Source organism: Filobasidium floriforme, assembly GCF_021052385.1.
Source record: "Filobasidium floriforme strain CBS 6241 chromosome Unknown HD553scaffold_4, whole genome shotgun sequence".
Classification (NCBI taxonomy): Eukaryota; Fungi; Basidiomycota; class Tremellomycetes; order Filobasidiales; family Filobasidiaceae; genus Filobasidium; species Filobasidium floriforme.
This window is the reverse complement of record NW_025763625.1, coordinates 188,524-206,854: the sequence shown is the minus strand read 5'-3', so window position 1 is coordinate 206,854 and position 18,331 is coordinate 188,524. Positions and strand designations below refer to the sequence as shown.

Genomic DNA, 18,331 nt, shown 5'->3' with positions numbered 1-18,331 from the left:
CGCAATAGCGCAATGCCCGAACCGCTCTGAGCGGCCTGAGTGGTGAATGGCGGTGCCTCATATGCCTCGTGTAGTGAGTAGCCTTGTGAGCTTGGGGCTCATGGTCCCATCCAACAGCAGAGAGTGCACGGCGTTTTCGGTCGGACCCGATGGCGGCAGGGATTAGATCGTCGATTTAGCTCGGACTCTCGCGGAGATGGAGCGTATCTCGTTCCGCGCGGCTGATCATCTCGTTCATAGATATAAACACAGCTTCTTGGGAAACTGCAAAACACTTGTGAACGTGAACTTCTGTGACTTGCACTGACATTAATTCGAAGACATACATCATGTCGACGCAGGCCCAGGAATCTCTGGACAGCTCGAGGGGCTACTTCGATCACCACTTCATTATGGACGCCTTGCCGAATAGCAAAATCGCCGGTGCTACAGGAGAACACCCTGTCATTGCGGGCTTCGCAACCATCATCCTTTCCATCGCTGCTGTCTTACTCTACAAGGCTCAAAATGTCTCGCGTCTTATCCAATTCGCCTGGTGCTGTTTCTTCAAGCCTGTCAAGGGCTCATCCCAGTCGGAACATCTGGACTCCTTCTACACCGCCCAAGCCGATATCTATGATGCGACCAGGACCGCGTTATTGAAGGGCAGGGAGACGATGCTCCAACTGGCCGCTGCCGAATTGAAAGCTCGATATGAAGTCACGCCTAGTTCGCCCAACCTCATGAGACAGCCTCGGATCTGGGTCGATCTTGGAGGAGGCACCGGTCAGTATTGCTTCCGATTGCCGCGCGGACTTGCACTTATTCGGGGGCGTTCGTTTCGTACCGATGAATAGGGTATAACATCGAGGCGATGGACCAATTTATGCCTATTGCGACTTTTGACGCAGTCTATCTGGTCGATCTTTGCAAGCCTTTGCTAGAGGTGGCGCACAAACGCTTCAAAGAGCGCCGCTGGAAGAACGTTCACGTCGTGCACTGCGACGCTACCAAGTTCAAGCTCCCACTCGACAAGTATGGGCGTCAATGTAAAGCGGCCTTGATCACGATGAGCTATTCTTTGTCGATGGTGAGCAGTCTCGTGGATCTATAGTAGACGTGTCGGACGCCGGTTGACGATACATTCTCCAGATTCCGCCGTATCACAAAGCACTCGATAGGATGTCGGATATGCTCGACCCGAAGGGCGTCATGGGTGTCGTCGACTTTTACGCAAAGAGATGTAAGAACAAGGTACGTCGATTTCCGTGCTGATGCATGATTCGAGTGACGCTGAAGCATATTGCCACGTCGCCGAACCAGAATCCGCACATTAGCGACCTGAACATGGATACTGGCCTCTTTGGTACCTGGTTCTGGACTACCTGGTTCTCGTTTGATCACGTCCACCTAAAACCGGACCGAATGGGTACGCGTGGGAGCGGTGTGATTGTCGAATATTGCACTGACATTGCAATGCGTCTCCAGAATACCTACAATATCGATTCGCCGGACGCAAGCAGATCTATGCCCGCAACGAGTTCATTCTGCCTTGGGCGATCCAGATCCCTTATTACATCTATCTCGGTGACAAGCGACAGGACGTCACTCCTGAGGCGATCTCACTCCCACAACCGACCAATTTTCGGCTTGAGCACGGCCTTCTGACGCCGGTTTCTCCGTGGCAAAAAGCCAATACACAAGAGGACGCGGCCGACCTCACCGAGTTCAGTCTTGGTGCCAGCGCATTGGATGATACGGTCCAGCAGGCCGTAGTCGCGCAAAGGGTAGTGAAACAAAGAGCTCAATCCGCAGTAAGTGGTCTGAGCCTTTCAAAGCGATTGAAGTCGGAGTTTGAGATCCCAGCTTCGATAGTGGCGCTTGCCCTACGAAGAACAGGAAGTACACAAGGAATTCCGGAGTGAGTCCTTTTTGTTGGACTGGTGAGACAGAACAAGTGCTGAGTCGAAATGGTCATCGCAGCACATATCTATGGCTGGACGTGGGAGGATCCTGCTGTAGACGTCGAAAAGTTACAGATCCAGGATGGCGATTCGATCCTTTGCATCACCAGTGCTGGGGACAATGTTCTCCACTATGCTATCAAGGCACAAGTTGAGGTACATTCTGTGGATATGAACCCGTCAGTAGCCCGTGGAGGTCGACAATCAGTCACATCATCTAACATTATGTCGAGAATTACAGCTGTCAAGGCAATATCCTAGAACTCAAGCTCGCAGCTATTAAAGCGTTGGAGTACGCTGATTTCTGGAAGATGTTCGGTGAAGGCTGTCATTCCGAGTTCGAAAAGCTTCTGGACGCCAAGCTGTCGCCTTACCTTTCATCGTGAGTACTCAGATTTCGATTGTTATCATCTCGGTCGCTAAGCATATGACGCTGCATAACGAAGGGGGACCTACGCTTATTGGAAGGCGAACAGCTACCAATTCACCACCAACTGGTTTCTGCAAGGATATTCCGGATGGGCCATCCGCTTGGCCAACTTTGCTTTCCGTGCCATGGGGGTGACCAAAGATGTCCAGCGTTTCATCAACGCAGATTCGACCATCGAGCAGCAAAAGATCTGGGCGTCAAAACTTCGCTGGGTACTGCTCAACCCGGTGATGCGGACGGTCCTGGCCTCACCGTCAGTCGATCCAGTGCATTCATCAGTACTCCTCAGAACTGATAGTCTCCCCTTGTATTTCTAGAGTCTTCTGCTGGAACGCCTTGGGAGTTCCTCGAAACCAACTCTCGGTCCTGCTCGAGGACGGTGACATCTCCTCCTTTATTGCCGGCACTTTTGACCCGCTACCAGGCCTTGCCACATTCAAGGTGGGCTCGATCAGCTAACCAAACTTGACTGCCGTCGAACGCTAACAGGATTCACTGTTGAACCGTCAGAACGGAGCCTATCACTACTTTTTGGTGAGTCGAATCTGATGTTCCTCCATCAGAGTTCTAGCGACCGACTCATCAATCACCTGTCTTTTTCACCAGTGCTTGAATGGAAAATACACTCGCTCCTCGTGCCCCTTGTACCTCACGCCGGAGGGTTTCAACGCGCTCAAGAGCCGGTCCGGCGGCAGGACCCAGAACATCCGACTGCACACCGATACCATTCTCAACGTCTTGTCCGGTCTGGGCGACGGATCCTTGACCAAGATCATCGTCATGGATTCTCTGGACTGGTTCGACCGGATCGATCCGTCCAAGCCCATGCCTGCGGACAGGTACAAAAGGATGACAGACGCTAGCCCAGAGGAGGCGCTTGATATGCTCCACAGCGAACTCGATCACGAGATCATCGAGATGAAACGAGTCCTCAAATCGGGCGGAATGGCCGTCTGGCGTTCGGCGGGGAAATATCCTTGGTACCGACAGCGGTTCGAGCTGGCTGGGTTTGAGGTCGAGCCGATCGACATTAGACAGACCGGGCTCGCCATCGATCGAGTGAATATGTATGCTTCGTTCTGGAAGGCTGTCAAGGTATAGCGCAAGACAAGGCACTAGGTTGCGGAGAAAGGATATAAACGCAGACCCAGGAGGTTGAGATGACGGAAAACAGGCTCGTAACCGATTCACAACATCTATATTTGGTTTCTTCTCATGATAACAACTTAGACGACTAGTGATAAATGCCCATATTCATGCTTCTATTCCCTCTCGATGCTGCAAACTAAATCATCACATCGCGCTCATAGCTTTGACTTTGAAACGCCAGTGACGATCGACTCGACGTCCCGCCCCTCGTAAGCGATCTCGTAGACGGCCTTGAACAAGGGATAGGCCTCGACCCGCTTCTTTGATTTGAGGAAACTGTTGATCTCCTTGGCCGTTGCGGCGCCTTGCAGTTCTACAAAGGTAAGGTCGCCGAAAAGCGGTTGAGCAAGAATGTCGAAAACCTCGCCCAGACTGGAAACTCACTCTGCCCGCCGAGCAACTCCTTTTCCAGCTCATCGAATGATTTCCCCGTCCTAGCAAATGCTTCGGCAACCTTTCGGTTCCTCCCTCCCATGCAACTCGTCATCAAGTCGGCCACACCGGCCGACTCTTCCAGGAAAGTGGCGGATTTGACATTGTCAAAGAATTCGAGACCGAAATTTTTCATCTCGACCAGTCCAATTCGCATGATGGCGGCTGAGGTGGGCGGAATGCGGAATATCAGCCGGATGGTACCCTCGGTTGTAGGTCTCGGAAACAGGACATGAAACTCACCCTTGGCGTTATCACCCCACTCGAGCCCATCGATGAAACCGGCCGCTACGGCAACGATGTCTACAGTCGTCGTCGTGTTCCGTCAGCCCACATACTGCCCGCAAAGTTTCACAGCCCGGCCGTGTCTTTTGTGGCGACTCACTCTTCAAGGCCCCACAAAGCGAAACCCCAGCCACATCCTCGATCAAGCTGACCTTGAACTTTTCCGAATCTGCGTCGCGATCGAGCACAAAGATGAACAATGTAGACGAAGAAAATGTCGCAGTGTTTCGGACTCACCAAGGATTGACTTCCAGACCTTGCCTTCCTCCTCGTTCCGGTATCCAATCGTAGTCTCGGAGAACTTTTCCTGAGCGACTTTTCCGTGGATCAAACCAAACATTCTCAGCCGACGGTCATATGTAAGGAGAATCAAGACGGATCCCGGAACTTGAAAATCAGCTCACCTTCGTTAGCGATGTTCGCCCCCGAGAGCGAACTACAACTGATCCCCAGCTCCTTTTCGATCAAGTCGGCGTAGATCTGGATCTTGTCGTTCTTCACGTCGACTCCCTGCACGGTGCGGGGAATGAGAGTGAATATGAGCGGTCAGTACCTACGGGCTGCGAGAGGAAGATAAGGAGAGCAGGGGGAAGGGAGAGGCAAGAAAGAGGAGGGTAGGAAGCGTACCTTGATCAGAGTCAACCCTTTCGTACCCGGTTGGATGTGGCCTTTGAGCTGTTCGATCGTCTTTCCCAAGACTGACATCATCAACGCCGATACGACCATGTAAACATGAAGCAGACGAGAGAAAAGGTCGGATGATCAGTCCACAATCCGGGATCGAAGACGGGAGAGAGGAAGCACGTACATTGATGAGGCAAGACAAAGATCAAGTAGGTAGCGCCCTTGACCGCCTCGAGGACGTCGGGTACGGCGACCACGTTCTCAGGAAGAGCAATTCCGGGTAGACTGAAAAAGATTGTACAAAAACGAAATGTTAGCATTTGAAAGGCGAGTCGTTATATAGGAGAACACCCCCTCCTCGTCCGCCTCTCCACCTCTCCACCTCTCCACCTCGAAAAGACTCTTTTTCGACTTTGACTCACTACTTGACGTTCTCGTGCTTCTCATTGATCACGTCCGTCAACTTCCCCCCACCCATCTTCTCGTCCAAGGTCTCTTCGAATACCCACATGGGTAACCTCTTTTCGAACTGGTGAGGGTTGTTGAGGATGTTACGGCCTGCGATCTTGCTTATCGCCGAGCCCCTGCGAGGTTTTTCGTATGAGCGAGGAGAGAACGATGTTTGGGAGAGAGAAAGAGGTATCGGTGTGTCAGAAGGACTGTACTGAAATGGATAGAGGCAATGCAGGACCGGCTCACCAGTTACCGCTCCCGACGATACAGACGCTTTCTTTACCCATTCTGTTCGGAGTCGTTGCGAGGTTACGGGTGATGATACGGTAGTGAGCGAGTCGAGGAGGAAGACTCTTGAGGGAAGCGGATGGACGGAGGAGTGATAGTATGGTGGCTAGATTGACTGCGGCTGTGGATTGTGCGACTATCTAAGGGGTTAGTGACCGTTTATGCTGGGATTCGTAGACCTGTTTCCTTATCTCCAAGTAACACTCGATCCGAGAGCAAGTGTCGATGAAATATCCATCAATCGATGACGATCGAGTGGGATCCTCCCCCTCCGACCTCCACATTCCCCACTCCCATGCTTCAACACGACAACACACACACACGAACACGGACATCATCAATCCAAGATAATCATCTACTGTCCGCTAATCTCACCCAACGTGGACATCCATTACGGCATTCGGTACTTCGTTTGCTTCCGAGTGAATTGGACACGGCCGGGGAGGTGATCGCTGCGTTCTGAACGAGCTGCGACTTTTGGGCCAGACTCGCACAAGTTTCGACCTCGTCTTGCTTTCTCGTACATCCAGTGACGGTGCTACTGCTGGCATTCTGCACGCAGCTCATATTCGGCTTTCCGGGAAACCCGAGATCACCTCGGTGTGACCATCTCTACACACCACGTCCAATATGAGGCCACAGCTCCTCTTCACCCTCGCCCTGGTCCTCTTCCCGCTCGCCTCGTCTTCCACCTCGTCCCTATCTTCATCACACCCAGTTCCGAGAAACTACGATACCCACCACTACTATTCCCTCGAAACCTCGCCTCATACGACACCCGAACAAGCGAAGAAATTGGCCAGCGAGGTCGGAGCGGAATGGGTCGAACGGATAGGTCAGTTGGATGGGCATTGGTTGGTCCGTAGCGAGAAGGAGTGGGCAACAAGACGGGATGAACTCGGCGAGAGTCTTGAACATGCGGTGATCAGGCGTTGGAAGGAGAAGGAACGGAGATCCAAGTCGATGGGACTAAGACGGAAAGGCCACGGTCTGAAGGGTCGGTCAGGGCCTGGTCATGATGTTCCCAGTACCACCCGGATCAAGGACATCTCCCACCTCCCCATTCGTCAACGTGTTAAACGACAACATTCCCCATCTCCAGTGACCTCCGACCCGCCTCAAAACCTCACTGAACTCAATTACGTCCAGACGCAACTTGGGCTCGCCGACCCTCTCCTTCCTTCTCAATGGCACTTGGTGAACACCCAGTTGCCCGAAGTAGAGTTGAACGTTACCGGGGCCTGGGGGGAGGGGATTACAGGACAGGGGGTGACGGTAGCTATCATCGACGATGGGCTGGATATGGATAGCGACGATCTGGCTGGAAACTTTGTGAGTACAGGGCATAGCGTATCGTCACCTCGTACAGCTGTGCGTGGCGGAAAAGCATCGATGGACTGAGCATCCGACCTGTCCCCCGATAGTTTGCAGAAGGTTCCTACGATTTCAACGACCACGACCCCTTGCCCCGCCCTCGTCTTTCCGATGACCAGCACGGGACTCGTTGTGCCGGAGAGATCGCCGCGATTCCCAACGATGTCTGCGGAGTAGGTGTCGCTTACCGTAGCAAGATCTCGGGGATCCGGATCCTTTCGGCTCCGATCTCTGATGCCGACGAGGCCGCGGCGCTCAACTACGAGTTTCAGAAGAACGACGTCTATTCCTGTTCCTGGGGACCACCCGACGATGGGAAATCCATGGACGCTCCGGAAGGTCTGATCTTGAAGGCCATGGTCAACGGGGTCCAGAGGGGACGAGGGGGCAAGGGGAGCGTCTTCGTCTTTGCAGCCGGAAACGGGGGTGGACTGGACGACCAGTGCAACTTTGATGGGTATACCAACTCGATCTTTAGCTTGACGATCGGGGCGGTGGACAGGAAGGGGCTTCACCCTTATTACTCGGAAATGTGCGCGGCGATGATGGTCGTCGCGCCGTCTTCTGGGAGCGGGGATCACATCCACACGACGGATGTCGGGAAACGTTCCTGCACTTCGGCTCATGGTGGAACGTCCGCCGCAGCTCCTTTAGCCGGAGGAGTGGTCGCCCTCGCCCTTCAAGTCCGACCGGAACTATCGTGGCGGGACGTGCAACACGTCCTGATCCACACGGCCGTCCATTTCAACCCGGAAGATCCGGATTGGGAGAAGACGGCCAGCGGGAGGTGGTTCAGCTACAAGTATGGGTATGGGAGGATCGACGCAGGAAGGGTTGTAGAGGAGGCGAGGAAGTGGGAGTTGAGGAAACCGCAGGCTTGGTTTGATTCGCCGGCGATCTTTTTGGGGGAGAGGGAGAGGCCCGTTACGCCGACGGACGACGATCAGGACGAGGGGCAGGACGAACAAGGGGAAGACGAGCAGGGGGAACAAGCGGAGAAGAGGCAAGAGGCTGATTTGGGGGTGGACGAAGACGACGGAGCACCGACGGTCGCGACTCCGGATCAGACGACGAACGAGACGGACCCGATCGCCATCGAGACTCCTACCGTTCAAGCCGGTCTGCTCATCACCGAATCGGGCATCGAATCCTCTTACGAAGTCACCCAAGACATGCTGGACGATTTCAACTTTGAGACGCTCGAACACGTCACTTGCCGGGTCTGGATCGATCATCAGCGGAGAGGAGACGTCGAGGTCGAATTGACGAGCCCGAATGGTATTAGGAGCGTTTTGGCCAGGCAGAGGAGGTTTGACGAGGATGCGAACGGGTTGCAAGGGTGGAAGTTCATGTCGATGAAACATTGGTGAGTCTAAGTCGGGCCCGGACATCCCAGAGTGAAGAGAACCTGTCGAGGCTGACGTGCAAGAGAACATGTCGGTTCATCAGGGGCGAGGACCCGGTGGGTATCTGGAAGATCCATGTCAAGGACATGGTGAATCCGGACAAGGTGGGGTATTTCAAGAGCTGGAGTCTACAGCTCTGGGGAGAAGTCGTCGATCCGGCCAAGGCCAAACACTGGAGTCCGGCCGAATTCGGCGAATCGGACGAGGAACAGACCGGGTCCAAACCTAGCGGGACCGTCTCGCAAAAGCCTAAACCGACGGACCATCTCCCTGACGACCATGGGAGCGCCGAGGGGGAAGCTCATGAGCCCGGGTTGGCACATACTAAACCGACGAGCGAGCCCGACGTCGTTACCGGACCTGGGGCTGACGAGGCGGTCGTCAATGAGGATGGAAGCATCGACTATGGCTCGGACAAGGAGAGCTGGTACGACTCGGGAGTGCATGCCGTCAAGGAGCACAAGACTTGGTTGGCGGGAGGCGGGGGAGTGTTCCTCTTGGCCATCATCGCGGCCGGTGGGATCTTTTGGTTCATGCGGGTCCGACGCAAGAACAAGATGATGCAAGAACTCTCGGTAGAGCGGGGTCAGTACGCGCCGGTCGCGGAAGAGGTACCTATGGGCGTCTTGGGGTCGAGGAACCGCAGGTCGACAGAACCGGGTAGTAAGGACCTGTACGACGCCTTTGCGGAGAACGACCTGACCGAGGACGAAGATGACGACGAGGACGATGAGCGGCGTGGGCTCAAGTATCACGACGATTTCCTCGAGGATGGGGACGATGACGACAAGCCGTCAGGGAGCGGGAGCGGGGGCTACCGGGATGAGGGCAAACGGACATCTCCAGAGCAAGGGAGTAGCAGTACATCGTCCTGGCAGGATGCCGACCCTCGAGCGAGGTCGCCGGCAGGATTACGCTAGCGATTTCTTCTTGATTTGGCTGTGAACGGTGTACCTTGTGTTTGTCAGCGTGCGATGCATCCTTATAGATTTGTCCGGATACCATGTCATCGCTCCATGCTACCTTCTCCTGGAGGACGATCAAAGGATGAGGTTGAATGATGCCGTGCCGTACGTCGTCATTCGAGTTCGGTCACCGCGCGGAAGGGACCAACGGACGTCGATCGTAATATGGCATAGCTGGGTTGATAGCGATGTTAATATTGATGGTTTCGTCCTCACCTCTCCCGCACAGCGTCATCCTCGATTTCATACACCTTCTTACGGCTAGCTTCTCGACTCTACAGTCTAGATATCGTCAAAGCCGGGGACGTACATCGACACGATGTCGTTACCCTCATTCCCCAAGGACCCGACACCGTCCGCCCCGCATCGCTCGCACAAGTCTGGGTCGTACGAGTCATCCTCTTCGGCACAATCAGGAGGCGGTGCAGGTAATCTTTTGCCCAAGTCTCTGTTGATCGTCTGTGGAGTCTGTTCTGGAATCGGTAGGTCTTGCGTCATCTGTCTGTCTATCGTCACGGCTCACCAATGACGTCCGTTGCGTTTGTCCCGCAGCTACCGTCGTCTCGATATGGTCGGTCTATCTACAGCTCAAGAGCTATCGGAGGCCATTACTCCAGCGATCAGTAGTCAGGATTATGCTCATGTGGGTACAGGGCGCTGTGGTAGTATACTAAGAAGCGAGCTGATGATTAACCCGTCTCATGTTGCAGGGTACCGCTATATGCCATCGCCTCCCTTATCGCTCTGTTCTCGCTCGACGCTGCCTTCTTCATCGATACCGTTAGGGATCTGTACGAGGTAAGCTAAAGGAGAGACATGTATGCTCATATCTATCGGCTCAATTTGTTAACTCTCGATTACGTAGGCCTTTGTCATCTACTGCTTCTTCCAACTCCTCGTCTCCTATCTCGGAGGAGAGCGATCCCTTTTGATCCTGCTGCATGGAAGACAACCGATCCCGCACCCATTCCCTTTCAATATCTTTCTGAAGCCGATGGACATTAGTGATCCTTGGGTACTATTGAACCTGAAACGAGGCATCTTGCGTTAGTAGGATGTCGCTCTTGACGATCGGTCAGAAGGCTGTGCTGATCAAGCTTTCGGGTCGTCAGAATACGTACAGGTCAAACCTATCCTCGTATTGGCGACCGTCATCCTCAAGGCTACCGGCACTTATCGGGAAGGAGACTTTTCGTTCGACTCTGGGTATACTTACATCAGTGTAGTCTACAACGGAAGTATCTGCCTGAGTCTATAGTAAGTTCAGGTTGGAAATTCAGCTAAGGAATGCAGGAACGTGAAGATTGGTCCTTTGCAGCTGTCTGGCCATGTTCTGGGTTTGCGTCAGCAAGGATCTCAAGCCGTTTAGGTAAGCTGCAGATAGGGGAGCCTGTGATAATATCTCTAGTCCCGCTGACGACCTGCTTTCTCACCTATAGGCCTGTTCGTGAGTAGCTAAGCGAAAGTCAGGTATACGATACGGAACTCATGCCGTCAACGTGGCTGCTTCCAGCCAAGTTTCTGTGTGTCAAGGGAATCCTCTTCTTCTCCTTTTGGCAAGGTCTCGCCGTATCGCTCCTTGTCGCCATTCGCGCGATTAAGCGATGTGAGCAAATCCAGCTATTAAATACGTGTGGCCCGTACTGATAGACACGCACACCCCTTTAGTGGGAGCTTATACCGACAAGGAGCACATGTCATTGGCGCTGACAGACTCGCTCGTCTGCCTCGAGATGCCCTTCTTTGCGATCGCGCATGTGAGTCGGGAGATTCGATCGGCGGCCATGCGACATGGAACGCTCATCTGATCGAAAAACGCAGCAATATGCTTTTCAAGCGAGCGACTATATCGACGAGAATCTGATGCATTGCGTGAGTCAAAAGTCCATATCCCACCAGGATTGACCTGAAACCAACAATGTCTGCCCCGCTCTCATCTTAGGCGCGAATGCCGTTCTTCTATGCATTACGGGACGCTTTCGGAACCCGCGACGTTTGGGAAGACTCGAAAGCCACGCTCAAAGGTCGAGGGGTCTCTTATCAGGCTTATGAGCCTGCCGAAGGTGTCCTACATGTCGGGGACGGCAGGATGCGACGTATTCGAGCGGGACTCCGGTATAGCAAGGGCGGTACCCAAAAATACTGGATTCAGCAACCGGGCGACGAAGGCAGGGTCCGTGAAGGTGGACCTGTCAACACCATGCGTCGTAACCTCCAGAGCAGACTGGCCGAGCGCGAGGCGTATGCCCCTTTACTTCCGAAGCAGACGGCTAGGATCTTGCATCATTCCGAGGCCAGGCCGTACGACAGCGATACCGACTCGTCCGATGCACCCAGCCTCGATTTCGAAGGCGCCGGACCTGACGACGAGTGGGAGGAATCGATGTACTCTCGAGCAAAGAAGATCGAGTATATCGGGTATCCCAACGTTGATGTCAGCCAGGAAAAGGCTAGGCAGAAGCTGTGGGAGGAGGAAGATGGCGTGCTTGCTGGGAAGTGGATGCGAAAGGCGCACGATGCCGGCGAGCGACTTCTAGGGCACGAACAGAACGATGACGAGGGCGATAGCGACGAAGGCGGTTCCTCCAGCCGACCCCATACGAAGGCTGGAGGTAAAGCAAAGCGGGACAAGAAGAAGCGTGGTGTATATGGAAAATGTACGTCCTGACCTTGCAGACTCGTTTCTTTGAGGTCACTTGCTGAACCCAATCGGTTACGACATTACAGGGGCCAACGGAGCCGCTCTCGATCGAGCAGGATCATCGTCATCTGTCACCTCGTCTGTTCGTCAAAACCAGAAAGTCAGCGACAACAACAAGCGGTCCCCGACAAAGCTGTCCGATGTCAGGATCGATGGTGCGGAAGACGCAAACGACGAGTGGCTTTACGACGGCGACACCGAGAGGCCTTCTGCGTGGAAGCCTGAACAAGACGACGGCAATCATTTGCGTGTGACCCGAAGGGGCGATCGTAAAGGAGACCAAAGCCCAAGCCCACGCCACCACCTCACCGCACCGAGATCGCCGTTCGAGCTCGGCGAGGCAGATGACGCCTCGGACCCTGAGGAGGATAAGCCGGTTAAGGCGTCGGACCGACCTCTGCCGTCGGATGCGATCGATCTTATCGTAGACGACCAGGACGCAGTGATGGAAGCGATGGAACACGAACGTCAGAAGGGAGAGCCGAATGCTCACGTGATAAGACACGTATACGTCCCGGGGGAGCAAAGTTCGGACAGCGAGGACGAGGGCTTCAATCTGGGGAAGTCGCCCGAAGCTCACAAACAAGATAACCTACAGGCTCAGAGGCAGATCGAGGAGGATGATATCGTACGCGAGGTGAAAGCACCGAAAGTACTCGCTGCCCTGCAAGATATCGACGATAATCCATGGATGTAATGAAACCACTTAGCTGACTAGAGATACTCATTTTTGTAACGCAATAATCGCCTGTAATATAGGTGTGCACTTTCGGTCTGCACCGCAGCTAGATTCATACACGCGCTTCAGCGAGCATTTGCTCATGCTTCTACATCCGTGGCATCAGGGTCAGAGTCGTCGATGGTTGCCTTGGACTTGTACCTGGACTGATGAGCCAGAGTGCTGGCGAGTATACTGGCCGGGGTAGCTTGCGCCTGTTCAAGAGCCGCTAGATCCTTTGCCTGATTGCGGGTTATCTCTTTCTGCTCGTCCTTGCGAGCTTGAACGAGAAGCGTTTGTAAGAGTTCTGGGGGGATTGACCCGTCAGCGATATCATTCGGATCGAACTGGTCTGAGACCGCCCCACCTTGCATTGGCATTTGCTTGCCATTCGGAACGCCCTTGACGAGCTTGTTGAAATTCTTGTGGATGACGTGACCACTCTTCGCGTTCCATTCGGCGTGAGGCACAGTATGCCAGCGAATCTCGGAGGTATCGCCAGGGTTCATCGCGATCAGTCTGCGATAGGGTCAAGATGAGATAGGGTAGTAACAAGTCCGCATCTTCCTTGTCTTACCTTCTGAGCATCTCAACCGAATCACTTGCGTTCCACTTCGTTTTGCGTTTCGACAGGAGAGTAGGCAACATGTCGTCGGTCCTGATGCGTACCAGATTGATATTCAGCGAGGCGGTAACCAAACGCAAGCACGAAGAACGTGTTGTACCATTTGATACGGCACTGAGCAGGTCCTCTGACGTTACCTAATTTCGCCGATATGGTGGCCCAAGGGATGCCGCTCTCCGTGTCCTCTAATAGCAAGCCTGAAATGAAGGCCATTTCAAGAACGCACTGACGCAAGGCCTCTGCTTCGTCTTTCGACCAAGAGCCTGTAGCGACATAGAACACGCCTATCAGTACCGTGCGCACAGTCATATTGTGGAACAGCTTGACGCACCTGTTTTGCGCACCTCCGAGTGCGCAACGTGATTCCGCCATCTATCTTTGCAATCCGCCGCCGATCTGTCTACCCGAATTGCTACCTTGGTCCAATCCGGCCCGAACTCTACAAATGCCCTGAAGAATGCGAGAATAATGTCGTCGGTCGCGCAAAACGAGATCGATACGCATCACTGGATTGAGCGGTACTTACGCTCTCAGATCGTCGTCCTCCTCCCGAGTCCAGGGGCCCTTCTTGGCGGTCGGTTCGTATGCGCGCTTGACGTGTGCATGGACCGAAATGAGCGGCCGACCAGGAACCGACATGGCTAGCAGTACAGATATTGCCTCTTTTAGCTGTCCGAATTTTACAATGCCCAGAGTCAAGCCGGAACGCACCGACATCCTTCCAGAAACTGCCGTACTGAACCCGAGCGTTCTTGCCAGAAGCGTTGATCACGTCTGACAATTGCTGCTCGGTAAGCCCACGGATCTGTGTCGAGGGTGTATGAGCGGAACCATATTGAGCGGCCGGACCAAGCTGTCTAGGACTCGTACAGCACGGTATTGTTCCAGAAAGTGTCTGATTTGCGACTTTTCGGAAAAGGTAAAAGGTCCCATCTTCCATGTTATACCTGATTGACCCCGTATACACATGTAAACATCAGTATGCCTATACAGCCTCCTCTGCGTCATCACTTCTGTTCTTACCGTTCTCCTCCGCCAAGGCCTTCAATTCCGGTGCCTTCAGCCATTTCGTAGCCAGAATCTCCGCGTGATTCATCGCCACCAATTGCTCATGCTTCTTCTGGGTCGAAGGTCTGCCTTTGGCTCGCAAGAAGCCAGTATCTGCAGCTGACCCGCTGGCTTCTGCGTTCTCTGGAGGAGGACTCGGAGGAGTCGGTTGTAAGGCCTGCCGGTTAACCTCGCCATTGTATGCGTCTTTCTGGTTTGCAGACGATGACGAGCCTCGTTCTGGCGACCGCTCGAGTTGGTTCTTTTTGAGCTTCTTCCGAGGAGGCTGACCCCCGGTTTCTGAACCAGGTGCCGAAGCCTGATTGTCTTCTGGAAAGGCATTTGACGGAGTCGCCCGATGTAAAGTGACATCCTCGCCTGATCCGTTTGTCTCTTCCAGCCTGGGGTCTATCATCTGGACCGTGCTGGCAGCCTCGTTCTGAGCGGCCGATTCGGTCTGCTTCGAAGCTTTTGCTTCTTTCCTGAGCCGTTTCTCCTCTTTGCGACGCCGCTTTTCAGCTCTGGCCTGCTTGCGTTCTCGCTTGCTCAGCTCATCAGCCGTCTGAACTAGAGCGGAAGAAACAGGGTCGACCTGCGTCGATTGCTGGTTTGAAACCTTGCTTGGCCCTTGACTGTTCGTCGTCTCCTTCCTAGCTGTATCGGATCCCGGTTGATCATTGCGTTTTCGCTTCTTTTCCCGATGGTCAGTCATTGTCTATGGTGAGTATCCCTGCGGTCTCGGGTGATGCTGTGTGATCTTGTTGCTTGTTGATTGCTCGGTCTGTGCAACTGCGATCATGCGGACAACGATGTGCAGAGATCTGAGATCTGAGAATCATCAGAAGCTTTGGAGGATGCTTCACTGTTCAATTTTGCTTCCGACAATCGCTCAAACACGACCTCGACCAAATCGTAAACAACCCCGTCTTGCGTCTTGAAACATTCTGGAAGAACCTGATATAAGGCTACAGGAGATGCCCGGGGTAGTACGCAGACGTAGGTAGATAGTTACAGAGAAGGGAAACACATGCATTTCTATCGATCGGCCCAGGACGATCAATCCGAGTCGATCATGATGGCGTCGTCGTCTTCATCAAACCCGTTGAATTCCGAGCCAGAATCGACCCCAACGTAATTCCCCTCGTCCTCGTCGTCATCATCGTCAATCTCGATCGGCTGGATGGCTGTACCACCAGAAGGACGGTTCAAGCTCGAACCGCCCTGTAGGTTCGCCCATGGGTCCGGCTTGGGCTCTTCCTCCTTGACTTTCGGGGTCACGGGGATCTGACCCGATGCAGCCGTAGGACCGCGTGCGCCTCTTCCGGATAGCGTAGTTCCTGCACCTGCGAAAGAAGGCTGCGGCTGGGCCTGATGCAAGAGGTTTGTAAGCAAAGAGGACCCGTGTCCTTGTTCGAGCTCAAGGACTCACTCCTGCGCCATCTTCCGGCTCGACCTTCTTGGTATCCTTGGAAGGGTCATACGGCTTGTAAGTGTATCCGAAGAACAGCTTGCCAAAGGGAAGGACGAGTGGTGCCGGAACCTTTCTCTCTTCGTTTGCCAAACTCTGGTTGGTCACGAACCGGGATTTGCTGCCAGAAGGAAGAACACTTCAAGAATCAGAAAAACAATCTCTCTGGCGTGCATCCGCATGTCGAGTCTCACTCGGTCCTGAAGATCTTGCTATGCTGATCGACCTCCTGGATCTCCTTCTTCTTGCCCTTGCCTTTCGTCCTCCTTCCGTTCAGGGAAGATCCCATCCCCTTGAAACTCTCGAAAGCGCTCTCGGCCCCCAGAGATCCTGCTGCCGTTCCAGCTTTGCTAGAGGCGACGGAACCCGGTCGGGTAGGAGCACCCGAGGAAGAGACTTGTTCGTTGACATCGATCTTGAGCTTGTCTGCCATGGTAGGGGGCAATGCTACGGGTGCCCGTTTGGGTGTGACGTAACCCTTCGGTCGCTCGAAGTCGACCTGAAATGCAAACGAGGATCGCTTGAGTATGTCCGTGGCTGCTCACAACCGATGAACGTTGTTTGAGCTCACCTCCAAGTCGGTATCGATCACGCTGATACCGCTGCCATCCGGATTTGTCTCCATGATCAACAACTCGAAGTGGATCATGTTGTATTCGATCTCGATAATGTCGTTCTTCGTCAACGCCGAGTAAGATCTCAAAGCCGTCTCCAACCTGATATCACATAATGTTCCCGTCGTCAGTTGACCATGATCCAGGCTTCTGCCTTCACGACAGAGATGCCATCGCCCCCGACTCACACTGCCTTGGGATCAGAGACTTCGACAAAGTCTGGCGTCTGAGCTTGAATCTTGACCAGTTTACCCTTTGGCAGCGTGGTTCCTGTCAACCGAATAGGTTCCCCCTCATCAAGCTTCAGCCTTTTCATCATCTACGGAAAGACGCGAAAGAAAGTCAGTACTGATATCATACGAAATGCGAGTGAAAAGTTGTATCCCATCAGTACTGACCCAAGCTGGCAAGTAGACACATCCTTCATCAGCGATAAATTCGAGAACACCCCCGTGCGTGCAGAGTTCAGAAGGGTTCTTGGGGTTCCGAAGTTGGAAAGTCCAGGGTCCGGCGATATCGAGGTTGGCTACACCAGTTCAGACGAGAAACATCATCAGACTGAGTCTTTCTGGACGATGGATGTAAGACAAGGATAGGCTTACTAAGCTTGGCCAAGGCGGACGGGGGCATGATCACTACGAAGGCGAGAAGATCATCAGCTAAGGCTATGGAGTAGCTAAGTTCGAGTTCGGCGTACCTTTTCCGCCGTAAGCCAGTGTAGGCCTCTCGGGACCTGGAAGGAAAGCTACGGAGAATGCCTTGTAATAATCGTCGAACGCCCTAAATTCCCAGTAAATAACGGTCAGAGTCAGTTTGCCGCAAAGTGACGGTATGACGAAACCTTGACCGATCGACATCGAGATTGGGACGGTCAGACTCACGACGGTCGACTGGGAGCTCCATAGCCCATCATCCCTCCAGCGGTCATCCCCGGGTATCCTCCACCGAACCCCGAGTTGCCCATACCTCCCATGAGTTGAGACAAGATGCCTCCTTGAGCGAATTGACGAGGAGCACTGGATCCTTGTTGACGAGCAGCGGGGATTCCGCCGAAAGCGCCGGGAAGGGAGTAGTCGTCCTCCTCTTCGTCATCTAATATCATCGCATAAAGAATAAGAAGTCAGAAATGTGGAGCGAAGGATATTCAGTTTGGGCAGAACTGACCGTCGTAGTTGCCGTGATTCATCCTGAGTAGCTGTTCTCGCCGGGATCGTACGGCTGGGGTTGCTGGTTATCGGATTTTGAGTGAATCGATGCAGATATCACAGTCTAGTTCTCTGAAGCCTGTGTCCGGTTATGTTGAGCAAGTTTAAAGGGTTATAGGACGCAAGACGAGTCTTCGGGATGCAAGGATGGCACCCATCGGGGCACATCGAGGTGCGATGATGATGATGATGATGAATCGTCAGATTATGTGCGATTACGTAAGCAAAAGCCGGATGCAGATGTAACAGAGTCGCATCAGCTTCGAGTAGCGTACAAGTTAGTTACCCGAGTAATTCAGTAACCTACCTAGCCCTAGCTAACCTTGTTGTCTTGCGAGTAGCTACCGCTCTACCCTGGCATTTGGAACAGGACGCCGTAGCCAATGCAAGATTCGCAGACCATCGGAAGGATGTACAAAGATGATAAGTCGTCTGCGTCAAGCCCTCCAGTGACGTCTCGAGGAACCTCGATGTCTCAGAACAGACCTCTCTGCGGCCGTCACCCCTTTGCCTACAAGGTGATCAGACGAGATGTAACGCCAGACGATCGGGTCCGTGACAAGGGCAATAGACGTTCTAACACTTTGTGGTGGACTCCTAGCGG

At 53.6% G+C, this 18,331-nt stretch overlaps 6 protein-coding genes across 6 annotated transcripts; 3 read left to right on the top strand and 3 right to left on the bottom strand.

Annotated features, from left to right (window-relative positions):
* The first annotated feature begins 44 nt into the window (after positions 1-44).
* HD553DRAFT_172642 (uncharacterized protein) lies at positions 45-3,570 on the top strand. Its single transcript, XM_046176905.1, has 12 exons — positions 45-765; positions 837-1,069; positions 1,132-1,233; positions 1,303-1,408; positions 1,468-1,793; positions 1,855-1,900; positions 1,963-2,122; positions 2,185-2,325; positions 2,390-2,626; positions 2,691-2,814; positions 2,884-2,907; positions 2,980-3,570. The coding sequence occupies exons 1-12, from the start codon at positions 330-332 to the stop codon at positions 3,472-3,474; spliced, it is 2,430 nt and encodes an 809-aa protein (XP_046038719.1). The 5' UTR covers positions 45-329; the 3' UTR covers positions 3,475-3,570.
* On the bottom strand, positions 3,567-5,841 carry HD553DRAFT_330748 (NAD-dependent glycerol-3-phosphate dehydrogenase C-terminus-domain-containing protein). The gene is made up of 10 exons (XM_046181986.1): positions 5,563-5,841; positions 5,286-5,447; positions 5,048-5,148; positions 4,867-4,937; positions 4,644-4,749; positions 4,477-4,554; positions 4,340-4,408; positions 4,198-4,257; positions 3,907-4,119; positions 3,567-3,835 (listed from the first exon to the last, which is right to left on the bottom strand). The coding sequence occupies exons 1-10, from the start codon at positions 5,601-5,603 to the stop codon at positions 3,678-3,680; spliced, it is 1,059 nt and encodes a 352-aa protein (XP_046038718.1). The 5' UTR covers positions 5,604-5,841; the 3' UTR covers positions 3,567-3,677.
* Positions 5,842-6,121: 280 nt separating this feature from the next.
* On the top strand, positions 6,122-9,518 carry HD553DRAFT_306107 (putative Kex protein). The gene is made up of 3 exons (XM_046179227.1): positions 6,122-6,936; positions 7,029-8,344; positions 8,428-9,518. Exons 1-3 carry the CDS (start codon positions 6,235-6,237, stop codon positions 9,302-9,304), a joined length of 2,895 nt encoding a protein of 964 aa, XP_046038717.1. The 5' UTR covers positions 6,122-6,234; the 3' UTR covers positions 9,305-9,518.
* Positions 9,519-9,556: 38 nt separating this feature from the next.
* Positions 9,557-12,794, top strand: HD553DRAFT_281074 (organic solute transporter Ostalpha-domain-containing protein). The gene is made up of 12 exons (XM_046178121.1): positions 9,557-9,831; positions 9,902-9,992; positions 10,060-10,147; positions 10,215-10,395; positions 10,462-10,606; positions 10,668-10,718; positions 10,789-10,796; positions 10,863-10,955; positions 11,018-11,106; positions 11,171-11,221; positions 11,292-12,006; positions 12,077-12,794. The coding sequence occupies exons 1-12, from the start codon at positions 9,669-9,671 to the stop codon at positions 12,745-12,747; spliced, it is 2,346 nt and encodes a 781-aa protein (XP_046038716.1). The 5' UTR covers positions 9,557-9,668; the 3' UTR covers positions 12,748-12,794.
* HD553DRAFT_306104 (uncharacterized protein) lies at positions 12,795-15,237 on the bottom strand. The gene is made up of 9 exons (XM_046179226.1): positions 14,417-15,237; positions 14,264-14,340; positions 14,105-14,198; positions 13,920-14,034; positions 13,725-13,843; positions 13,494-13,656; positions 13,346-13,426; positions 13,136-13,287; positions 12,795-13,075 (listed from the first exon to the last, which is right to left on the bottom strand). The coding sequence occupies exons 1-9, from the start codon at positions 15,150-15,152 to the stop codon at positions 12,870-12,872; spliced, it is 1,743 nt and encodes a 580-aa protein (XP_046038715.1). The 5' UTR covers positions 15,153-15,237; the 3' UTR covers positions 12,795-12,869.
* A 113-nt stretch (positions 15,238-15,350) lies between these two features.
* Positions 15,351-18,062, bottom strand: HD553DRAFT_306101 (putative ubiquitin fusion-degradation 1-like protein). Its single transcript, XM_046179225.1, has 11 exons — positions 18,035-18,062; positions 17,687-17,859; positions 17,404-17,614; positions 17,220-17,302; positions 17,125-17,157; positions 16,921-17,048; positions 16,711-16,841; positions 16,480-16,624; positions 16,103-16,407; positions 15,870-16,029; positions 15,351-15,808 (listed from the first exon to the last, which is right to left on the bottom strand). Exons 2-11 carry the CDS (start codon positions 17,706-17,708, stop codon positions 15,497-15,499), a joined length of 1,530 nt encoding a protein of 509 aa, XP_046038714.1. The 5' UTR covers positions 17,709-17,859; positions 18,035-18,062; the 3' UTR covers positions 15,351-15,496.
* Positions 18,063-18,331: the final 269 nt, after the last annotated feature.

Excerpts from the sequence above, each read along its gene's own strand:
- HD553DRAFT_330748 (XM_046181986.1), bottom strand. The coding sequence starts at position 5,603 with ATGGGTAAAGAAAGCGTCTGTATCGTCGGGAGCGGTAACTG. Across the intron at positions 4,555-4,643 it reads GGCGAACATCGCTAACGAAG|TCGCTCAGGAAAAGTTCTCC; the intron begins GTGAGCTGATTT and ends TCCACGGAAAAG. Across the intron at positions 4,258-4,339 it reads GCTTTGTGGGGCCTTGAAGA|ACATCGTTGCCGTAGCGGCC; the intron begins GTGAGTCGCCAC and ends CGACGACTGTAG.
- HD553DRAFT_306107 (XM_046179227.1), top strand. The coding sequence starts at position 6,235 with ATGAGGCCACAGCTCCTCTTCACCCTCGCCCTGGTCCTCTTCCCGCTC. Across the intron at positions 6,937-7,028 it reads ACGATCTGGCTGGAAACTTT|TTTGCAGAAGGTTCCTACGA; the intron begins GTGAGTACAGGG and ends GTCCCCCGATAG. Across the intron at positions 8,345-8,427 it reads TTCATGTCGATGAAACATTG|GGGCGAGGACCCGGTGGGTA; the intron begins GTGAGTCTAAGT and ends TCGGTTCATCAG.
- HD553DRAFT_172642 (XM_046176905.1), top strand. The coding sequence starts at position 330 with ATGTCGACGCAGGCCCAGGAATCTCTGGACAGCTCGAGGGGCTACTTC. Across the intron at positions 766-836 it reads CGATCTTGGAGGAGGCACCG|GGTATAACATCGAGGCGATG; the intron begins GTCAGTATTGCT and ends ACCGATGAATAG. Across the intron at positions 2,123-2,184 it reads CATTCTGTGGATATGAACCC|CTGTCAAGGCAATATCCTAG; the intron begins GTCAGTAGCCCG and ends CGAGAATTACAG.
- HD553DRAFT_281074 (XM_046178121.1), top strand. The coding sequence starts at position 9,669 with ATGTCGTTACCCTCATTCCCCAAGGACCCGACACCGTCCGCCCCGCAT. Across the intron at positions 10,956-11,017 it reads CATTCGCGCGATTAAGCGAT|TGGGAGCTTATACCGACAAG; the intron begins GTGAGCAAATCC and ends ACACCCCTTTAG. Across the intron at positions 12,007-12,076 it reads GCGTGGTGTATATGGAAAAT|GGGCCAACGGAGCCGCTCTC; the intron begins GTACGTCCTGAC and ends ACGACATTACAG.
- HD553DRAFT_306101 (XM_046179225.1), bottom strand. The coding sequence starts at position 17,708 with ATGAATCACGGCAACTACGACG. Across the intron at positions 17,049-17,124 it reads GTCCGCCTTGGCCAAGCTTA|CCAACCTCGATATCGCCGGA; the intron begins GTAAGCCTATCC and ends GAACTGGTGTAG. Across the intron at positions 16,842-16,920 it reads GTGTCTACTTGCCAGCTTGG|ATGATGAAAAGGCTGAAGCT; the intron begins GTCAGTACTGAT and ends GTCTTTCCGTAG.
- HD553DRAFT_306104 (XM_046179226.1), bottom strand. The coding sequence starts at position 15,152 with ATGACTGACCATCGGGAAAAGAAGCGAAAACGCAATGATCAACCGGGA. Across the intron at positions 13,844-13,919 it reads GAGGACGACGATCTGAGAGC|GGCATTTGTAGAGTTCGGGC; the intron begins GTAAGTACCGCT and ends CGCATTCTTCAG. Across the intron at positions 13,288-13,345 it reads TCGGTTGAGATGCTCAGAAG|ACTGATCGCGATGAACCCTG; the intron begins GTAAGACAAGGA and ends ACCCTATCGCAG.